Genomic DNA, 22099 nt, shown 5'->3' with positions numbered 1-22099 from the left:
ATTTATCAAGTCAAAATTTTATTTGAAAATGATTGATGTGCATTACAAATGATATTTTATCACACTATCACATATCCAAAAGGAAATCAATGCTTTAGAAGTTTTTTGTATTTGCCCTTTCCTTTTTAAAAATAAATTATTGAGTTTGCGAAGTAATTTTTTGAACTATAAAAGTGTTTATTCTATTACAGTATTGTTTAAAATTCCATTAAAGCATAGTTTAAAATGCTTTAATAGTTTAAAGTATTTATTTTGACAACTTTTTTTTTTTTTTGGTACCAGGGATTGAACTCATGACCTCATGCTTGCCAAGCAGGCACTTACGCTGCTGAGCTAAATCCCCAGCCCTTAAAGTATTTATTTTTTATCTAATCTACCTTTAAAAAGATGCAAGTCTTTACTACCACCTTAATAAGACTATTAGACAATAAAACTCAGTAGGCCTCTGGAAATACATTATTATGCAGTCACCGAAACCAATCTTTTCCTGCTGCTGTTGATGGCTGAAGTCCAGGCCTGTGATGAGAATATCACTTTCTCTGGACTTATGTGTACTGACTCCCCAGTCTTCATCTTATCTGAAGGCAAATGCTTAACTGAACAAGTACCTATACCAACTGGTCCCACTGTTCTGGATTCATTCATTTATGCAAGTAACAAATATTTACTGAGTACTGCTATGCCCAGGAACTTGCAAGGCATAGGACTTTTTTATTCTCTTGGTTCTTAAGGTCCTAGAGGAGATCTGGGAAGCCCTGGGAATCCTGGAGAACCAGGACCACGCGGCATGCCAGGAAGCATGGGCAACATGGGTATCCCAGGTAATGCCTAAGGTCCTATTATGAACCCACAAGCTAACATCAGGTCACAATTCCGATGTTACTGTTTTGATTTTCCACTTAGTAGAAAATCTGGTTTGTATGTAAAACAACCAGATTTGCTTTTAGATAAAGGTACCTAAACCTTTGTTAACATGTTAGTGAAAGCAAAATAAATATTTATGTTGTATAAAAATCATCCATTATAACTTCCTAATGCATTTGAGATTCTGAAAACCCAGATTCTGGGGAGAAGGGTGGTTTATGCAAAGTTCTAAAGTAGAACATTTCTAGATTCCTATCTTTACCTGTCTTGCTTGACATCTTTCCTAATTTCAGGTTCTAAAGGAAGAAAAGGACCTTTAGGACTCCCTGGTCTACCTGGAAGACCAGGGCTCCCTGGCATTCATGGCCTCCAAGGAGATAAAGGAGAACCAGGTTATTTAAAAGACACAAGGCCAGGACCTCCAGGACAAAAGGTATATAGGCCACTAAAAAAATTTATGTTTTGGCAGTTGAAAGTGGCCCTTAAAATATTAATAAATATCCAGATTCAGTATGGGCAGAAAAAAAAATGAAAATATTACTGCATTTTCAGGCAATCATATGGATTTTTTTTAAATCCCATTTCCACAACTGAGTTGGCCTGCTGTTACTCAATTGTCAATTTTGGAAAGCTTGTTTCAGTCACCAAGGGATTTCTCTGTCCCTGCAATTTAAGTGTGCTCCCAACAGGGGCTAGTACTTACAGAACCACATAACCCGAAAGGCAAGGGGTTTTCCCTTATGACAAAAAGTTCCCAGGCTTAACCATGAACTCATATCACACAGACAGATATTTGGTAATCAAAACCGCTTGCTTTATTAAGATACAAAAGTTATGAAATAAATGTAGAGCAATATTAAAAAGTAAGCAACATTCTAACACAACTCCATTTATCTTTCTTGTTTAGAACTCTAAGCATCTGCATTCCTTACACCTAATATTTTTATTTTATTGCAATGTTGCCCTCCTTTTGCTCTGCCACAGATGGGCCATGGGTGGGGTGTCAAAGTCCTCCCTGGTGTGTCATATGAAGCACCAACCAAATGTTTCAGTTGGGGCTTGGTTGCTCTTCCAGTCTTCCTGTCCATAGCAGTAATACTGAGGGCCAGAGTTACACTGGTACAGACTGATTAATAGAATTTCTCATAAGCAGGAGTTTTTAACGCAGAATTCCTTGGATTCCTGGAGGAATCTGTGATATCCCAAGAAACTCTCTTACGTCCTGGAATGGAATGCCAAGTATATAGACACAAATTTTTACAGGGGACAGCCTCTGTTTTTCATCAGATATTCAAGAATAGATGACTCCAAAACATAAAGTGTATGACTTAGGAAACCTCTTTTTCTTTTGAGTCAATACAATACCAGTTTTTATTAAAAGTTCCATATTTTTCAGTAGCAAATGCCACAGCTAGAAAGAAAAACTTTACACATTGCACACACACAAGAAGATACCTTTTATTACTCAGAACAGAGACAAGTTTTTGCCTCCCTTTCTATTTAAATTAGATTCTTAGAAAACCAGAAAGACCACTAAGATATTTTCTTAGCGAGAAATTCTATGACTTTAGGCAAGGTTGATTACTGATACCATTTAAATTTAGGATTTTCATAGGCAACCGCTAGAAGTTTTTAGAACTGCACATTGAACACAAAAATGTTATATCATGGCAGCAAGTCAAAGTGACAGAGTAGTATATCTTATCAACTATAATGGAAATTTTATAAGTTGTTGTTGGAACCTATACATTCTGATTTATCATATAACTGGAATATAGATTAAATCAGTAGTAAACCATTGAAAGGGTTTTTAGACATGATCGACATACATGTGTTACATGTATAGTATTGATAGGACACAGTGTTCATTTGGTTGGTTTCTTTTCCACAGTAAGTTATCAGAATTAATAATTATATATTTGTGATTATTTAATATCTGTCTTCCCCCTGGTCCCTGACACCCTGAACGGCAGGAGGTGATATATCACATGTGGGTAGAGATTATCATTATACCCTGGTGAGGGTCAGCTCCATGAGTGGGGTAACATGTGTTTTTACAAAGGTCCAAAGTAAGGAAATATCTTGCCCTTGGTTTAATGCTTTGTTATTGCTGTCTTTAAACTTTTTAAACTGAGAAAGGGAAATGCATTTCCATTTTGCATCAGGCCCACCAACCATGTAGCCAACTCATTCCCACCATTCATCAGGCTAGCCCACAGCAGACACTTACAAGAACTGCTGAATGAATGAGAAAAGTTTGTACTTAATTCTAATCCTGTATCCTGCTTATACGAGAATTTTAAAGGTGTTTGACTGAATTTAAGGGAGATCCAGGAATGCCAGGTGACATGGGAAAGAAAGGAGAAAGAGGCCCACCTGGCCCACCCGGACAGCCCGGGCCTGCTGGACCTGAGGGGGTGCCTGGGAGACCCGGGAGTCCTGGCCAACCAGGTGAGCTTGGCTTTACAACCCTGCAAGCTGGAAGCGTTACTTTCTGGCATCACCGTTATAAACAGAAAGCTAGTCACTTGTGCTATAGTTTGTTTTCCACACTTTGAACTGTAAATTCTAAGCTATCAAGGAGCAATGAATTCACGGTGAAGAGTCTAATTTTTCTGTTTGAGGGGATGACATCAAAAAACCTGCCCCCGCACCACAAGGAAAACTTTGTAAATGCTACCCCAATGAATTTGGCCTAAAGATATGAAACATTACTTCCTGCATAACCTTATGAGATCTGTGTGAGTCTGTTAGGCTTTCAGAACAAATACCACAGACTGAGTTCCTTATACCACCAAAATTTAGTTTCTAGAAACTGAGTTCTAGAAACTGAGTCTGAGATGAAGGTGCTGGCAGGGTTAGGAATTCCTGATACTTCCCTGTTTGACATTAAGTGGTAATTTCCTCCTAGTCCTCTCTCTATTCTTCCTCTCTACAAAGATACCACTCAGATTAGGACTCACCCTAGTGACTTCACTTTTTCACAACGTCATTGCCCAGCGGAGGGACATTCTTGGGTCCAGGAGCTTAGGACTTTCATGTGTGAACTTGGAGGCAACACAGTTCACCTTAACACTATTCCAAATCCTTTTTTCTAACATATTTCTGGGTTGAACATTGGTTTTCTTCCTTATTAACTTACAATCTGGGTTTAAGTTTTTGTTTTGTTTTATTAAAAACATCTGCCAAAGTATTGGGTTGTAGCTTCAGGTTTTAGGTTTTTGTTTGTTTCGTTGGTTTTTGTTTAGTTTTTACCATAATGTCTTTTGTTTTCTTCAAAATAGTTGTCCACACCTTCACACACAATACATTAACACAAAACAAAATAGTATAAAACCAATCAAAACAAAAGAATGAGAGCCATATGGGCCTTCAAAACCACACAATAGGAAATCAGTAATGGCTACCATACTATCTCTTGTTCTCTTCAAAATAGCTGTCCATACTTTCACACAAACAAATAAAATAATAGAAAACAGACTAAAATTAATCAAAATAAAGAATAAAAGCATTATTGGACTTCAAAACAAGATGATAAGAAATCAGTAATGGCTACAATAATATTTAGTTTCAGGGGATTTTTTTGTTGTTGTTATGGTTGCTGTTGTTACTTGTCTTTTTGAGACAATGTTTAACCATGTAGTTCAATCTGGTTTTGAGCTCACTCTGTAATACCAACTGGCCTCAAACTTGCAAGGATTCCCTGCCTCAGCCTCCTGAGTGCTGGGATCACAGGCATGCACCACCATGCCCAGTTTTGTTTTAAAAATAACATTTTAAGTATCTAAATGTTCAATGGATTTGCAGTTAACTTTCAATTAAAACAGTAAGCAGAAGAGAGTACATCCATCACTGAAAGTGACTCAGTGCACTCCTGCTGTGGCTTCCTGGGGAAATAGCTGTCAAGAAGAAAGCCTGGGGTGTTCTGCCTGTCGAGGAGGGTTTCCTTAGGACCAGCTTGAACACAGTTGACTAAAGGAGCTGAGGGTTTTCCTCCCTGTTGGAATTCACCTTTTGTTACTCCCTTTTCCTTCCTGTCTCTCCACTTCTAGGGAAGCCGGGTCCCGCTGGTGATATGGGGCTCAAAGGAATCAAAGGCTGCCCAGGCCCTCCAGGAATCAAAGGCCCTCCAGGTTCCACTTTTGTACTTCTCCTGACTCTTCTTCCTGAGGGAAGCACATTTCCCCCAGAGGTTCAAGTCTGTCCACTTACTGCTCTCGTAGAAGGGGGTTCCGTCACTCTGTATCCAAACAGCAACTCGGGCAAGCGGGGTTACCTGTTTCTATTTAATTCAAATATGTGCCAACCTACACATCCCCACACAGTCATCCTCATGATAATATTAATCTGTGCATAGTTTTCACCCTGCGCTTAGCTTCATATAACTAGAGTTCTGAAAGATTAGACCTTTTATCAGCTCCCCACATTTCCCGGATATTCACATTAGGCCGCTGGTAGGAAATAAGCCCTCTCCTTAAATATGCTGGCCTGGGTTTTGGTTTCTGTTTTATTTAGGCTTCCCAGGATTGCCAGGGTCTCCAGGGCCAATGGGTGGAAGAGGTGACCAAGGACACGATGGGATTCCTGGCCCTCCTGGAGAAAAGGGAGAAACTGGTACGACGTGCTCAGTGTCCTTCATTTCCTGATCTCATTTTAGGTAGAACCATTGTGAACACTGTAAGCCTTCAGTTCTCTAAAAGTTCTTCTCTGATAGAACTGGATTTTTAATATGTCCTTGGTGTGTGCTAGATTTTGCTCATGTATATATAATTTAATAAAATTAACCAAATATTAACATGTCCATATTATCTCTCTCAGGCTTGCTGGGGGCCCTTCCAGGCCCAAGAGGGAACCCTGGTGCTCCAGGTGAGCATTTCCCCCATCCCCCAACCTAAAGATACGTATTTCTAGGAGCAAAAATCCAGTGTGATTTCCAGGGATGTAATCCAGCATTATGTAAAAGACAAATGTAACCTAGTGAATGAAAGCAGTCCCAGGGGCACTATGCCCTGTGAAGAGTTGTCCTTTGCTACCTAGTGCATTGATTGTCACATGAAAATCTGGCCTGGGACCCGCCATTTATTGAGTATCTGTTTCCCAAGCTAGAACTTGTGGATGCCAATTGTGGAATGACTTGATGTCCTTCCCAGCCAAAACATTTTGTTTAACACTTACCTTTTGGGTATTCATCCTGCCTCCTGAAACCAAATAATGAAGAGTACCAAAGTGCCACTGCATAGTTTCAGCATTCTATTAAAAATGTTTAATCATTGCCATCACAGTAAAAGGAACAAATTGGAAGCTATAATCCAATTTCGGAACTTCCTTCTACAGAAGCCTTTAAAAATGAAAAGAGCTGGTCTGTAATTCCCTTATCGTTGTTGTTAGCATGGTTTCAAGGCATCACCTCCTAAAAGGGTGCAGGGAAATTGCTGCCTTCCCAGGTAGCATCCCTCCTTCCTATCAGGATATCCCACAGTAACATTAATGACTGTTGCCCTCTTAGATTTGATTTCCACCCCCACACTGAGGGTGTGACTCATGCCATTGTTTATTAGGGGCTACCCAGTAACTCTCTCAGCTTCTCAGACACAGCAATTTGCTAAATATGTTGTTTAAAGTATGGGCACAGGTTTGGGGATTTAGCTCAGTGGCACAAGCACCTGCCTGGCAAGTGCAAGGTCCTAAGTTCAACTCCCAGTACCAATAAAACAAAACAATTAGATAATCATTGCTGGTCGTGCACACCTATAATCCTAGCACTCGGGAGGTGGGGGCAGGAAGATGATTGCAAGTTTGAAACCAGCCTGGGCTACAAAATGAGCTCAAAACCAGCCTGAATTGCCTGGCAAGACCTCGTCTCAAGAAGAGAGAGAGAGAAAAAGAAGTATGATGCACACAGTTTTCATCTGACAGACTTTAAATCTGCATTTCTCATGCGTGTGTTTTACAAGATTAATAACTATTTTTTTGGTGGTACTAGGGATTGAACCCAGGACCTTAGCACTGAGCTACATCTTCAGCCCTCTTTTATCTTTTGTTCAGAAAAAAAGACTCAAACTGGACATGGTGGCACATGCCTATAATCTGAGTGTTAGACAGGCTGAGGCAGGAGGATTACTGAGTTTGAGGCCGACCTGGCCTACATAATGAGTTTAAACCCAGCCTGAATTACAGGTCAAGAGCCTGTCTAAAAAAAAAGAAAGAAAGAAAAGAAAGATATATTTAGTTGCTTATATTTATGTAATACTTTAAAATTATACTTTTTTTTGAACTTACTAATGATTGAACCCCAGGCTTTACACATGCAAGCCAAAAGCTGCACCACTAAGCTACATTCCTCAGAATTTCACTCATTTTTAAAATTCTGATACTGTGTCTCACTAAATTGCCCAGTTGGCCAACTCTTAATCCCCATCTCAGACTCCTGGTTAGCAGAGATTATAGGTGTGTGCCCGCCTGCCCCATGTATGCCATGCTTTTTGTGCATTATATCACTTAATCGTTAAAGAACAGAGTGAAAACAGATATTACTTTCACTTTTAAAATAAAACAGCTGAGACTTATAACAGTAAAATGACTGAACCAGGTGTGGCGGCACATGCCTTTAATCCTAGCACTCGAGGAGGCTGAAGCTAAAAGATCACAAATTAGTTTGGGCCCAATCTGGGCAAATTAGTGACTTAGTAAGACCCTGTCTCCAAATAAGCAAATTTTAAAAGCTTTGGGGTGGTAATTCAGTGCAAAGGGCCTGGGTTTGATCTCCGGTACTGTAAAACAAATAGACTTTGCCAGATCAAATGGCCAATCAGAGGAAGAACTGTAAGTCTGTATTTCATTTACCAGTCTCACAAAAGAATACTTTCAAGTGTCTGCATTATCATAGATACCTACAAGCTAATACCAGCTATAGGAATATGAAAGAAACTTATGGAGCCTTATTCTTTACAGGTGCCAAAGGAGAGAGGGGACCCCCTGGCTGGCCTGGCCTCCCTGGCAGGAAGGGAACCATGGGAGATGTTGGGCCTCCAGGACCTATGGGCGTAACAGGACTCCCAGGACCACCAGGTCCACCTGGGGTGGTCATCCTTGGCCAAAAAGGAAACCGAGGCCCACCAGGCTTAAGAGGAAATCCAGGTGGAGGATTTACTTTGATATCAGATGTTTTTATCCATCTCCCTGGGCTCTGATTTTCTCTCTTCTTCCCATATCCCATATTCTTTCATGGCATGCAGTTAGGCTGCTGGTGTTGAGACAGAGTTTAAAAGATTATAGGAACCCAAATGATGCTAAAAGAGTGACGAGACCGACATTGATTGAGCTTGTCCAGTGCATGAGGCCCCGGGTCCCTCACAGATCCTCCCCTAACTAACAGCCCTCAGGAAGAAGCAGTGCCTCCTGGGCATTACCTTATTCTGTCTTCAATGCACTTCACTATGCACAGCAAGAGAAAGGATGTCTGCAGCGGTAGCGGCTACAGGGTTTGCACTTCATGTCAAAGGAACCCCTGACACAACCTTCCAGATCCCTTACTGGCAACACTGACAGGCTCTTTGTGAATTCAGGTGACCCAGGTCCTCCTGGACCGCCAGGAAGGCACGCAGAAGGCATAAAAGGTGACAAAGGATTTAGAGGCCTGCCTGGCCCAGAAGGTCCACCTGGAATGGTAGGAGACGCTGGGCCACCAGGACTTCCGGTGAGTATGGAACATTATTTTGACTTTTTATTAATACATTGTTGATTTATGATGGTATCAGTATTATTCATGTTGATAATTGATACAAGACCGGGGCTGGGGGTTTAGCTCAGCGGCATAAGCGCCTGCCTTGAAAGCAGGCAGTCGTGAGTTCGATCCCTGGTACCGATAAAAAGGAAAAAGACAAAAAAAAAAAAAAATTGATACAAGACTATTTTAAGTCTTGTGAATCGATTGCCAGGATCAGATGCACCAGAGGAGGGTGCTAGGTGACCATGTGTGGAACCCCTGTGCAGTGTGTCTGAGGGCAAACAGAGCCCACAGATTGAAGAAATCAAAGCATTTTAAGAGCTGGAAAGATTCGACCTCTTAACATGCCTCTCAGGCTTCAGTCTGTATGGGATTCGCTCCTGCAGCATTCCCGAGCCTCACTTATTTAGACTCTGAACAATTCTAGTGGGAGAAAAACAGCCAGGAGTTTAGAATTGTTCTAAAGATCCCTCTCCCTACTGATATGCTCTCAAAATTATTGTGCTATCCTGTGCACATCTATATTTTCTTCCCATAACATACTTTCCCATCTTTGTGAGTAGCTGCTATTTCTTCCCAATGATTTTCTTCATGCATGCGTACCTGGTTCTTGAAGTTCAGTTTAACTGTTCATCAACCTTGCTTAAATTCTGAATATACCCTGGTTCATCAATATCTCCCTTTAAAATGCACCACCTAGGACAAACACCCTCCAGAATAAGAACTCAGTACTGAATGAATGTTAAAAGAGTAAGGGTCGCACTGTGCTGAACCTCATCATTTTAAGAATCCAGAATTCTGTTCAGGCAATTCAGCCTCCCGTTACCTCATGGTATTTAATGCCTGCAGTGGAGGTAAAGACCCTGAGAAAGGTTTCTCTTGGCCTGAGTCTTAAGAGGTACTTGTTCAAAAACATGAGAAGGAGAACTGGGAGCTGTGAGGAAAGCACTTTCAGAGGAAAAACAAATGACTAGAAAAAGTAAATGACACAACACACAACTCCCGACTCCTAGAAGCTACAGTACAGATGAGGATGCGGGAGGAGGGGGCTGGAGGGCCAAGCGGGTGTCAGGTTACTGAGGTCTAGTTTCATTTGTTTGCTCAAGAAACATTTTTGTAGTATCTCTGTGTACCCAGAGTTCTTTCTACAAATTGCAATTAGTGCCTTAAAGAACAGCCCGTTGATCTGGCCATTCATAGGTTTTAAATCCATCCTGATTGCTCTACGCAGAAGTCATTTTAGCCACAAAGACATGATAGGGGGTTCCGCTTTGACGATTCACCTGAAGACACAGAACCTCTGTGATATAACTCTGGCTTCCTCCTTCACTGCCTGCCTCTGATGAATACCAAGAGGTACTTTGGCAGGTCTGGTTACAAATCCTGTTAAGCTCACTTGCTATTTAGATTTTAGAAACTACCTTGTTTAAAATAACATTGTTGAAAAGGAGAAATTCATCCCTCTTTAATCTGCAGATGCCTCTCATGTTCTTCATGTTGCTTTGAAAGTGGCAACATGGATCGCAGGATCACATCTAAAGTTCTCCGGGGGAGGATGGGGAGATGCAGTGTTTAGAAAGCCTGGTTTGTAAACGTGATCTCACTTCAGTTCCCTGGAGCGTATTCATACTCTAAGCATCTACAGATGAAATTGTAAGAATTCTGCTGAGAGTGTCGGCATACACATGTAATCCCAGCACTGAAGTTGGTGAAGCAGGAGGATCAGGACGCTGTCTCAAAACAAAGACAAAAGGAAGAAAGGAAGGAAGGAAGGAAGGAAGGAAGGAAGGGAGGGAGGGAGGGAGGAAAAAAGAAAGGAAGGAAAGAAGGAAGGAGGGAAGGAAGGAGGGAGAGAGAAAAACGAAAGAAAAAAGAGAAAGAAAAAGAAAGAAGGAAAGAAAGAAAAAGAAAAAAAGGAAGGAAGGAAGGAAGAAAGCGGAGGAAGCAAGGAGAATAATTGCCCTCAATAGCTCTCTGGCACAGAGCAGTGTACTCCCCACTCAATGTGGGCCTAGCACCAGACTTTCTTAATTTTTGGCTCAAGAAAATAGGCAGATATCAGTACTCAAAGAATCCACAATCAGAAGGTTCTGTTTCCTCCCCTTCCTCTTTTAACCTCAGGCCACTTCACCCAGCACTAAGTCTGTTCTTTTTTTAGTCTCCTTCCTCCAAACAGAACTGGCCCAAGGCAAGTTTTGTTATTCTTGGCGCTTTTTCAGGACCTTCACCCTCTGTTTTCAAGCAGCACTGTTCTGTTTCAATTCCTGTGACTTACATACAGTATATTCAACATATATTTTAACTATAACTCTTCAGAAGCCCTGTGGTTTCATCCTCACAATACCTGGCTTGAGCATCTCAGGGTTCCAAGAGTAATTAGTGTGAGCATCATGAAGACCGAGCACAGCCTACCCTTGGATGTGTCCTTGCCTAAGGTGCCTGTCAAAACCTCTCCCCAAGATCACTTTCCGCTCAGTAGTTGGCTACTTTCTTTTTCCTACCACCCCCACCAGGAGTAATTTGTAACTCTGCCAGTTTAGCCCACAATGCTTGGATGCCATGACTCAACAATGGTTCTGTTGTCTTTGTAAGACTTACAAACACAGATTATTTCTTTTCATTCAAACTGTTTCCTTGGAAGATCCCCAAATATTGAGCAGTCCATTTAGAATGCAGGATATCTAATTGTATTCAGTACTAAACTGACAATGTATTCAACAGACACTAACACTAGGTGTTTGCTCTTGGATGTAAGTTTTAATTTTATTATTTTTTTTATTAATAGTCCTAAGGATAAATCTAGCATAGGAGTTATAGACAGGTGAAACACTGGATTAAAAGGTAAAATAGGTGACTTTCAACTTCACCCCATTCTTATCCAGCATAATATCATATCCTTTTTTGCTTGGAAAATAACTGCTGTATTAAGATTTTTAAAATATGTCTGTGGTTCTGCTCTTTTTAATTTGAAATATAGGGAGCACCAGGTACCCCAGGTTCTCCAGGGCTCAGAGGTGATCCTGGATTCCTTGGATTTCCAGGCATGAAAGGTACTGTTTTGTTTTGTTTTGTTTTTGTGCATTGTTCTTTACATATAAGCACAATACTATAATTCATATTTTGGCACATATAAATGTTTGCTGACCTCTTATAGAAGCCCACAGATAGTAAAGTCAGGGCAAAGGGGCACTGGATGTGAATAAAGACAGAAGGGAAGACCCAGTCAGCACCCAAGCCCGGGGGCTGACACATCTTAACAATGCAACAATCTAAAAGACCAGTTACCCAACTGTCAGTGAGGGGAAAGTCAGGAAGTTTTATTCAGAAAGTTACGTCTGTGGTTCTGTAGCACACATTTTGTTGTTCATGGCATTGTTTTGTTTGTGGTTCTGGAGAATGAGACCTAGCTCCTCAGGCATGCTAGACAAGCACCCTATTGCTGAGCTACATCACCAGGCCCTGTATTTTTAATCTATTAAAAGTATACTATGACCTTAAATAAAGTTTTGAATATGTGATTCATTGTCTTAAGTGGTGCATTCTGCAGGTGTTAGTTCTAGAGGGTCAGGGATCTCTTATCATAGCCTGTAAACATGCAAAGTGTATCCAAAGCCACAGTTTCGTGAGAACATTTTTTCCAGGTTCAAGAGGCACAAGGTGGACTTTAAAAAGGTCTTTTTCAGTACCCTCAATTACTGACTTTTTGGATTCAATTTAACTAAAAGTCAGTCTCACCAAGTCACTGATCCAACTACTAGCAGGCAGCTGGAACAAAATGTGTGACACTGTCATTTCCAAGTTTCAGATAAAAATACCAAATGTCTGAAAAGTACACAAATCCTCCATTCAAGAAAACATCCTGGTAACATATTTATAGGTAATTAGAGAGGAGAGTTGTTTCAAAATATAGTCAATTCTTTTGAAACACGTTTCATGAAACATACTCATACTTAAATTTTAAAATAAGACCATTGACTAGAACTATTGATGAGCTTTATGACTCTCTGTTCAGAAAGTTTTAATCACCTACTTTTTGTATTATAATTATTTTACTGTGTTCTCTTAACACACATACAATGATGGAAAATACGGTGAATTTTTAATAAAAATCACAGTAAAAGACACATTGCAATTCACCCCCCTCAAAATACTGCTCCTTGCTTCAAACACTTGCCTCGTTGTTGTCACTGCTTTCTAAGCAGGTCTGGAAGTCCCTTCCCCAAGTCTCTTTAGTTGTGTTGTGCTAGCTGCCTAGATGCTCTGAATTGACACAAAAGACTTATTTCTCATAGTTATTTTTGCTTTGGGGAAAAGCCAAAGGTCCTGTGGCACCAGATCTGATAAATAAGATGGATGAGGACCCATTGTAATCTTTGTTTGTTTATTTGGTTTTTTTTTAACGATCCTGCTTTTCTGCTGGATGGCACGTCAGCAGCATTCACAGTATTTTTAACCATACTTTGTAAAATTGCTCAGGGTAAAAGACTTACAGAACAGCTTCAGAGACTGACAAGAGCAATGGCATAAATTATTCAAAGGAGTATTTTGAGGGGAATTAGTGAGTCTTTTACTGTAATACATCTTTAAACATTCATTGTATATTTTGATCATATTCTATTGTAGTTGTTCTTTTTTATTTTTATTTTTTATTCAGTTATTCTTAGTAATCAGATGTAATACCTATACTATTTCAAGATATTTTAAAGAGAAAGTATTTCTCCAAATAAATGGCTAACAGTAACCTTTTTGCATTTGTGTAAAACATCATGATTAGAAATCTTAACTACTTTGTTTGTTCACAACAAATACATCTATATGTGTTCATGAGAGTTCCTGATTTAACTAACCCAGGGCTATTGGTAAGGTTAAAGTAACAAGCTAAGAAAGTAGATGACTAATAAGCAAGTTTGCTAATTCACCAAGAGACGTTAAAAGGTTTTAATGTGGTTTTGTATATTGCTTTAAATATTAAATTAAATAGGTTTCTCTTAGCAACCCTTCCATCAATATTAAAATACAAGTTTTAATGCCTTGCTGGGGTATATTTTTATTGACTGCTATACATGATCATGTACAAATGAAATGCTAAACCCCATATGGACATAATTAAGCTATGGCCATTGTTACATGGTGACATAAGCTCCAATCTGTACTTGGGAAACCCATTGAATCACTTTGCCTTTTGTTTTTAAGGACAGAAGGGTGATCCGGGATTTCCAGGATCAACTGGACCTCCAGGACCAATTGGGCCAATAGGACCACCTGGTAAATACATTTCCTTATCATCGCTGTCATGGAGAAAGGGTAACCCATCCATGAAACCACTGCTTCTTTATGTCTATGTCAATAGGTGCACGTGGAGACCCTGGCACACTTACGATCATCTCCCTTCCGGGAAGCCCAGGGCCACCTGGCTCACGTGGACCACCAGGGATGCAAGGAGAACCTGGGCCGCTGGGGCCACCAGGAAAGCCAGGTGTGGGCCCAGCACCACTGACTCGGACCTCTGGAAATTAACCAAATCAAGATACCTGTACTTTGGAGGCAAATGTTTCACAGAAGACATTAAATACTACAGTGATTTAAAATTGATTTTAGGACAGAGCTCACTTACTCATGAGCAGCAAATGAAAGACCATAAATTTATACAAAATGTATGTATATAGGATAAACTTGGACAACATACTTTACAGCAGTATGCTTTGTTCTTTTATTAAGGTACAAATATTTCAAAATGATTGCCTTAATATAACCAAATTCTGTGAAGTTAGATTTCTTTTTAAAAAACACTTTGGATAGCAAAGCATTTGTAAAAAGTGACTATAATGTAAGAGACTTTAGAAAGGAAGTATTAGGCTATAAGTTAGTCTGAACCATATGGGAGGTAAAAGAGTTACCACTTATTGGTTTGATCAATATATGGCATAGTGAATTCGGGAATAAAATAAGTCAAAATGAAAGATATATAACAGTTACCGGGAAAATAAGAAAAAATATGTATGTATGAAACAGGACATTTGTTAGGGTCTTTTGTCCAGCACTCAGGGTCTTCCCGAGACGCTGGCACTGGGAAAATCCCAGGTTAACGGTTGTGTGTGGCCAGCTTACCTTTCACCCTAAATTGAGGAAATGCATTGCAGTGTTGGTTTTTACCTAGGACCCTGTGGGCCAAGAGGTAAGCCAGGCGATGATGGAAAACCAGGAGCTCCTGGACCCACTGGAGCAAAAGGCAACAAAGGTTCGAAAGGAGAGCAAGGTAAAAAACAAACAAATTCTACGCAGGTTGTTTCCTTCTGCAAAGAAGTACTGTCTTAACACACAGAGACGCGTCCTAAGTGGTGGTACAAGTGTAACCTGGTTCTTTGAGTTTGTGTTGTTCAGATTAGACCAAAGGCTGGGGGTTGAAAAGATGGGAAATCAACGGTTGCTGGATCACGCTGCTCTTCCTTTCTTAAGCAGATGTATTCTGAACTTTTAGCCTGATACACAACTTAGACTGGGAATGAATGAAGATGTACATGAGACCTGTGAAGTGCATGCAACTGTGCTAGCATGGTAGGGATATCAAAGATAAAGGAAGACCAGAGCTTAAAAAACACTCATGAGAGAGACACACAAATATCTATAATAAAAGCAATTTATGTGATAAAACTGGTTAACAATTAATAATGTTGTTCGGCCATTGGTAAGCCTCTGTTTTCTAGGATTCTTTTCTGTCCTGGGGGTTTACTGGCCATAGAAAAGCATTTACAAATGAGTTCTTTGGGAAACACATATGAGATTGTCTTGCAACAATGTTGCACATTTACAATGTGTGTTTTAAAGGGCCACCTGGGTTGGATGGATTGCCAGGTTTGAAGGGAAGACCTGGAGACATTGGAACACCTGCAGTTGGGACAACAAGAGGCTTTGTCTTCACCCGACACAGTCAGACCACGGTAGCTCCTCCCTGTCCAGCAGGGACGCAGCCACTCTACAGCGGGTTTTCTCTCCTTTTTGTGCAAGGAAATGAACGAGCGCATGGACAAGACCTTGGTAATGTTCCAGTTCTAGTTTCCGGTATTTTTGTTCCATATGCAAACTGTAAAATTTTTTTTACAGCGTAAGGCGCTTCTTTAGAAGGTAAGTGTAAATAACCTTGAGTATGTTCCAGCATGTTTCAAAGACAGCAACTAGCCTGAGGCCTCGCTTTCATTCTGGTATATAAAACTGGTAAAGATGATTTTCTCTTAAACTACCTGTCTGCCTTTTAACCTCTGCAGTCATATCTTTTTCATATTAGCTAATATGAATAATTGGAAATATTTAAAGCAAAGCTATTATCCCCAAGTTCTAGATCAATTAAAATGGGCCACGGGAAGTATTAAAAGTGGGAGATGGGAGATGTGTTTGCCTATCAGGGCTTTGATTTCTATCATTCCTAAAACTTAAAAAAAAATTCCTATTTTTTATTTTTAAAATTTAAAAATTTTATTATTATTATTGTGTTTAACTTTTGTTTTAAAGAGAATAAAACCAAGCAAAATAAAACAGAATAAAGCCAATCAAAAATAAACAGTGTGACACAGGACTTCAAAACAAGAAGTCAACAACATTTACCACAATGCCTCTTGTTGTCTTCAGAATAGCTGTCCATACTTTCAGACATAGTAAAAATCAAACAAAATAGAACAGAATAGAACCAATAAAAACAAAACAACACAATAAAGGACTTCAGAAAAGATAATAGTAAATCCAACATGTCTACCATAATATATCTTGTTATCTTTGAAATAGCTGCTCATGCCATTGATATAATAAAATCAAATAAGACAAAATAGAATAAAACCAACCCAACAAAACAATGAAAATGATACAGGACTTCAAGACAAGATAATAGGGAATTAATAATGGCTACCACCTTTAGAAGGAGATCCCCCATCTATATATTTGTGTGTGTGTGTGTATTGTACCTGGAATCAAACTCGTGACCTCGCGCTTGCCAGGCAGGCCCTGTGCCGTTGAGCTATATCCCTGGCCCCTCAATACATATTTTGCAGATAACTCTCTTGTGTTGTTTCTGTTCAGGTTTGCTTCAGGTTATGTGTTAATTAGGTTCCTATTAATAATGACACTCAAAGTAATCTTAACTTACTACAACTGATACTTAGTCTCGTGTTTTATTAGGAACTCTTGGCAGCTGTCTTCAGCGATTTACCACAATGCCATTCTTATTCTGTAACATTAATAATGTGTGCAATTTTGCATCTCGAAATGATTATTCATACTGGCTGTCAACACCGACTCTGATGCCAATGGACATGGCTCCAGTTACTGGCAGGGCCCTGGAGCCTTACATTAGCAGGTAAAAAGCCAGCCCCTTAGTTTTGCAATGGAACCCAGTGACTCATGTTGCTTGTGATGGGACGGAATGGTGTAAAAAGTGGTATCACAGCCATGCTGTTCGTTTCCTGTTACAGATGCACTGTTTGTGAGGGTCCAGCGATGCCCATAGCCATTCACAGCCAAACCACTGCCATTCCCCCATGTCCCCATGGCTGGATTTCTCTCTGGAAGGGATTTTCTTTCATCATGGTGAGCAGAAAAGAATAGTCAATTTATACTAACAACTATCTGTAAATTCTTACATGGTGCGGGGTAAAAGGTGTCCCCGAGACTGATGCTGCCTGCTAGCAGGTACAGTATGCTGTAAACATTTATGTGAAAAATCTGAAAATGTACTGTTTATAAAAAGTATATTGATTTTGGTGAATGATAGAGCAGTTTCTCCAACAAACCTTTTTTCTACTGTCAAATTTTTACAAATAAGAATGCAATAAGAATTTCCTCAAATTCTCACAACCCTTAGGTGGTAAAGCTAGGGTTTGAATCCCGGTTTATCTGCACCAAAATGATTGTGCTTTATATTGTATACCTTTGACATTGCTGTAAAGATAAGAATGAAAAGAAACATTTTGGGGGGGAAAAAACTCCCTTAGATGTAAGTGCCAAATAATATAGAATGACCATCTGCAACGTTGATAGCTGTAACCATGAATATTCATAGTCTATGTAGTACCATTTCTAACACAGTACTCTTGCCTTATTCATATTTGCTCCTTTATTGCAATCCCTAAACTCTTTATTATACACCAGCCCTGTGCCAGGCTGTTCCATGATCTAAGGAGTCCAGGCACTTATTTATATTCTAGCGATGAAGGGGGACAGAAAACAAGAAGACAAAACAGCATTAATAGTAGCAAGAGTCCAGTTGATGACAGGAACCATGGCAAAGTAAGGCCAAGTAAAGAAGGAGAGGCTGGAATAAGATGAGGTCAAAAAAAAAATGGCGTCACGGGAAACCTTTCTGAGGTGACACTTAAAGAAGCTGCTAGAAGGCTGAGAAAGAGCCAGTCAACCTGGAGGAACCTGGAATATTAGTAAATCTGGGTAAAGTATAGGAAGTTTAATTTGTGCTTTATAGGTTCTCTCTTTTCCTATTGTTTTATATTAATCCCCCCAACTCCATCCTGTCCCCTTAAAAAAAATAGAGACTTGACCCTGCAGATACCAACGGATAAACATTTGTTGAGATGTTTGTATTGTGACAGTTCACAAGCGCAGGTTCAGAGGGTGCAGGACAAGCGCTGGCCTCCCCCGGCTCCTGTCTGGAGGAATTCCGAGCCAATCCATTCATAGAGTGTCACGGAAGAGGAACGTGCAACTACTACTCAAATTCCTACAGCTTCTGGTTGGCTTCATTACACCCCGAAAGAATGTTCAGGTAACAAGTTTAATGTCAAGTTTAATCTGATGATGCAACTACAGAACTATCCAAAGGTTACCTATGTTACTGTTTCTGTATCTATGTGTTGGTATAAGTTACATGTAATTCCTTACTCATGACAATAAAATCCCTTTTGTACTCCTAGTTTACAAGCATTTTCAAATTAGTAAGTAGCCATGGTTTTGTGCAACTATACCAATGAATACAAAATACATAATTTTTACCATCACTAAACATACTTGATACTTGTATATCAATTTGTCATACCTTATCAAGTAAAGCCACTAAATGACCTACTAATCTTAATTATTGTACTAAAGACTGGTGATTAGTAGATTATTTGAAGGGTGGCAATAGTTTTTAGGACAAAAAAATGATTTGTATGTTTCCTGAGTGCTACTGAAATACAAGTAAACTTATTTTCCAGAAATTTATTCCTTCCATAAAGAAAGATATTGCTACCACACAATTTACAATAGCTACAATATTTGTTAATAAAACTCAAGCCCAGTAATGTATGAATCCATTCATAAGTCAATGAGTTCTTTGTTTTTATTCCAGAAAACCTATTCCATCAACTGTGAAAGCTGGGGAGTTAGAAAAAATAATAAGTCGTTGTCAGGTGTGCATGAAGAAAAGACATTGAAGAAATCAAAGAAAATAGAACTGCTGCTTTCTCCACTCCTAAACAACAAAATAATGGCTCAAAGCACACATTTGTTTAGGTATTTCTCTAACCGAACCATGCTGCTCTATGAAGGCTTAGTGGTGCAAAGTTTAAATTTGTTTCCCAACACAGCATGACATTTCTTTCAAGCTACTTCTATCATTTTAGTTTGTATCTTATGACAAGGCAACAATTGTTACACAGGATCACTGAAATCATATTCCACTTGAATCCAAAGTACTCTCTACATGGAGACTGTATGAAGCTTGAATATTGTAAGTGAAGAGTTACTTGGTCCATTGGATTTTTGACAATTGTCCTTTTTGCTTGGGTGTTAAAGATTAGTAAGACTAAATTGGTCTTATATGCTCTACTACCTCTTTCCTGAAATGTTAGCCTTGGGTAGAAGAGCTGGGGACATGTACAATATTGAAGCACTATGAACATAACTGGACTTTCACATCAACTGGGTACACAAGGCCTGAGAAAACACAGAACTGAAAATTCGTGAGGTACACGAATTTTCCACAATTCATTCAAACATACCCAAAACTAAAGCCAAAAGTAGGTTCCCTGGGTGGAACCATAGTAGTCTTGGAAATATTGTTTTGTTTTATACTTCTTTGAAGATTTTTGTTAATTTATCGAATTCATTTCACTGTGTCAGTATAGCCTGTCTGTACTCAAAGTGGATAAAATGTTTACCTCTAATGAATTAAGTTTAATAGGATGTTATGACACTGTCACGATATGCATCCTCTGAAATATGTCACACTTTTAATTTCTCCTTTACAATGTACTCACACACAAAAGGAAGAAGGAAGGAAGGAAGGAAGGAAGGAAGGAAGACAAAATACACTACTTGTTGGATATGCACTTCATCCCTGTAAATGTTGGTGCATACCTTGTATCATTTGGTGCAGTAGATCCATAATCCATGGAGGACTTTAGGGATTTGTTTGCTGGTAGAGCTGAGAATATCTTTATTTTGCTCTAAATATTTCATTACTTGGTTTTACAGATTTGTTCCTTTTGTTACTTTCTAATTTTTCCTGTGTGAACATATTTTCTTTATTACGATCCATATGGAGAGAAACCAGTGTGTAAAAACCTTAAGGTACAAACTGCATAATTTGGCAACTGTGTCTTAAAACTTGGCTTCCAGCATGTTGATACATTGCTTAGAGCAACTTAACAAGCGTTATCTTCAAGGCCAAAGCCATGTCCCAGGGACTGTGATAAACTAGACACTAAAAGAAAGAGAAACAGAGAGAGATAGAAAAGTAACTTGTTTCTAATCTAAAAACGCCTAAGACATAACCCCTGCTTTTTAAGAATCGCTTAAATTCGGGGGCTGGTGATGTAGATCAGTGGTATAGCATGTTTTAGCCTGTGCGAAACCCTGGTTTCAGTCCACAGCAGCGAAATCAAACAAACAAAGAACTAAATGTGTATGAGTTTCTCTCTCCCTCTTCTCCCCTTATTATTGTTATATTTATTTTTTATTTTAAAGAGATTAAGACAAAACAGGACATAACAAAGCAGATCAGAACAGAACAATGTAAGCAACACAGTATTTCACCAGAAGTTAACCCGAAATTAACAGTAACTACCACAATATCTCTTCCTTTGAAATAGTTGAGCATAACTTCATATACAATAGTATTAAATATAACAAAATAGTATAATATTTTTATATTTCATCATCGTAACTCAGCAGGCCTGAGTAAAGGTTGAAAAGTAAAATCTATGCCCAGGGAAAGTCCAAGACTCCTAGGTTCTCTTAGGCACCAGGAGCTCAAGTCTGGACAATATCTAGCAAACAAAGGTATATGAAACATTTTTAACTTATGTATATGTGATGGTAGCACTATCTGATGAGTCTTAGAGGCCGGATGTCATCAGACTAAGTTTTCAAGATGCTTCTTTATCCACCTGAGGTGGAACTGGTGGTGCTGATACTTACAATCAGACTCTGGCTCCCAGCTCACATGCTTTGTAAGGGAAAATGTGACCCTGGAACGCAGACGTGGTTTACATTCTTCACTGCTCACTTAACTGCAGTCAAGCCATTTTTACAATATTAAAATGTGCAGCATTTTTATTTATTTAGACATTACGGCATTCCTTCTCTAAAAATATCTATTATTGTCATTGCACTCTGTTGTGGCAAGAAGGACAGCCACATCAGCAGTCCTGGGAACTTGCTAAAATGGAGCAAATGCAAAATTCTAGTCTCATTCTAGACTTAAACATTAGAAACTTTGTGGGCAGAGTCCACAAACCTGCGCTTTAACAAAGCTTCTATGTGACTGTCCTGCCCTCTAAAGATTGAGAAAAGCTGCTCCAGGCAAACACCCAAGAAATGGGTCACGGGTGCACCATCTTTGCCTCTTTAAAAAGTCCAGACCCATAGATGACCTGGGTGTCATCTGCTGTTACTCCAGACAAAAGCCTCGGACTGTGCTCAAGCCAAGCGGCTGGCCTTCGCCCCTGCCCCTGCCCCTGCCCCACCCCGTCTGCTCTCGCCCTGTTGTCAGTGTTCAACCTCTGAGGAAGACAAATGATGCTACCCTGACTCCAGCGAAGCCATATGAACACATGTTCAGCACATTTCAAGGCGTGACCTTTACAATACAGCTCGTGGGTTATTTCCAGATATTTATGAGTAGCTTATAAAGTTTTAAAAACTTAACTTTGTAGGTAAAATTTAAGTAACTTGTTTGTTTTAAAATTGGGACTTCAACCTCAGAATTTCACAGTGTGCTAAAACAACCAATTTCTTGGAGTTCTTTGTGTCTGCAGTATATACATTATTAATTTATTTATGAGTATTAATGTTTAAATTTGAATTTTATTGCTAACTTACAAAGATTTTTCTATATATCAAATGTAACTTACTGCTACTAAATTTAATATTTACTATATTACAAAAGTGAAATATATTTAAAAGATGTTGAATATTTTATATTGTTATATTCTGACAAAATTACAATATATTATACTAATATTTCTGTAATTATACTTAAAATATTATATTACTGTTTTGTCAAAATAAAAACTAAAGAAATGGTAA

The 22099-nt window shown here is 39.2% G+C and overlaps 1 protein-coding gene across 6 annotated transcripts in view; it reads left to right on the top strand.

Moving 5' to 3' along the window:
• The window catches only part of Col4a3 (collagen type IV alpha 3 chain), a 129849-nt gene extending 107750 nt beyond the window's left edge, over window positions 1–22099 (top strand). For 2 of the 6 annotated variants that reach the window (XM_063237220.1, XM_063237219.1), the window contains 17 exons: window positions 732–821; window positions 1158–1297; window positions 3189–3315; window positions 4917–4997; window positions 5380–5478; window positions 5683–5730; window positions 7816–8001; window positions 8430–8560; window positions 11568–11640; window positions 13784–13855; window positions 13941–14066; window positions 14748–14846; window positions 15416–15625; window positions 16757–16934; window positions 17050–17164; window positions 18181–18353; window positions 18918–22099. In XM_063237220.1, the coding sequence (XP_063093290.1) occupies window positions 732–821; window positions 1158–1297; window positions 3189–3315; window positions 4917–4997; window positions 5380–5478; window positions 5683–5730; window positions 7816–8001; window positions 8430–8560; window positions 11568–11640; window positions 13784–13855; window positions 13941–14066; window positions 14748–14846; window positions 15416–15625; window positions 16757–16934; window positions 17050–17164; window positions 18181–18353; window positions 18918–19002 (2033 nt within the window). In that variant the 3' untranslated portion in view covers window positions 19003–22099. Of the gene's footprint in view, window positions 1–731; window positions 822–1157; window positions 1298–3188; window positions 3316–4916; window positions 4998–5379; window positions 5479–5682; window positions 5731–7815; window positions 8002–8429; window positions 8561–11567; window positions 11641–13783; window positions 13856–13940; window positions 14067–14747; window positions 14847–15046; window positions 15146–15415; window positions 15626–16756; window positions 16935–17049; window positions 17165–17781; window positions 18020–18180; window positions 18354–18917 lie in introns of those variants that run through there. The other 4 variants (XR_010043478.1, XR_010043481.1, XR_010043480.1 and 1 more) reach the window with 4 other exon arrangements.

This window comes from Cavia porcellus, unplaced genomic scaffold (assembly GCF_034190915.1).
Source record: "Cavia porcellus strain 051 isolate PalLab524CR breed Dunkin Hartley unplaced genomic scaffold, mCavPor4.1 scaffold_26, whole genome shotgun sequence".
In the NCBI taxonomy this organism is placed as follows: domain Eukaryota; kingdom Metazoa; phylum Chordata; class Mammalia; order Rodentia; family Caviidae; genus Cavia; species Cavia porcellus.
This window is presented reverse-complemented; position numbering and strand designations above follow the sequence as displayed.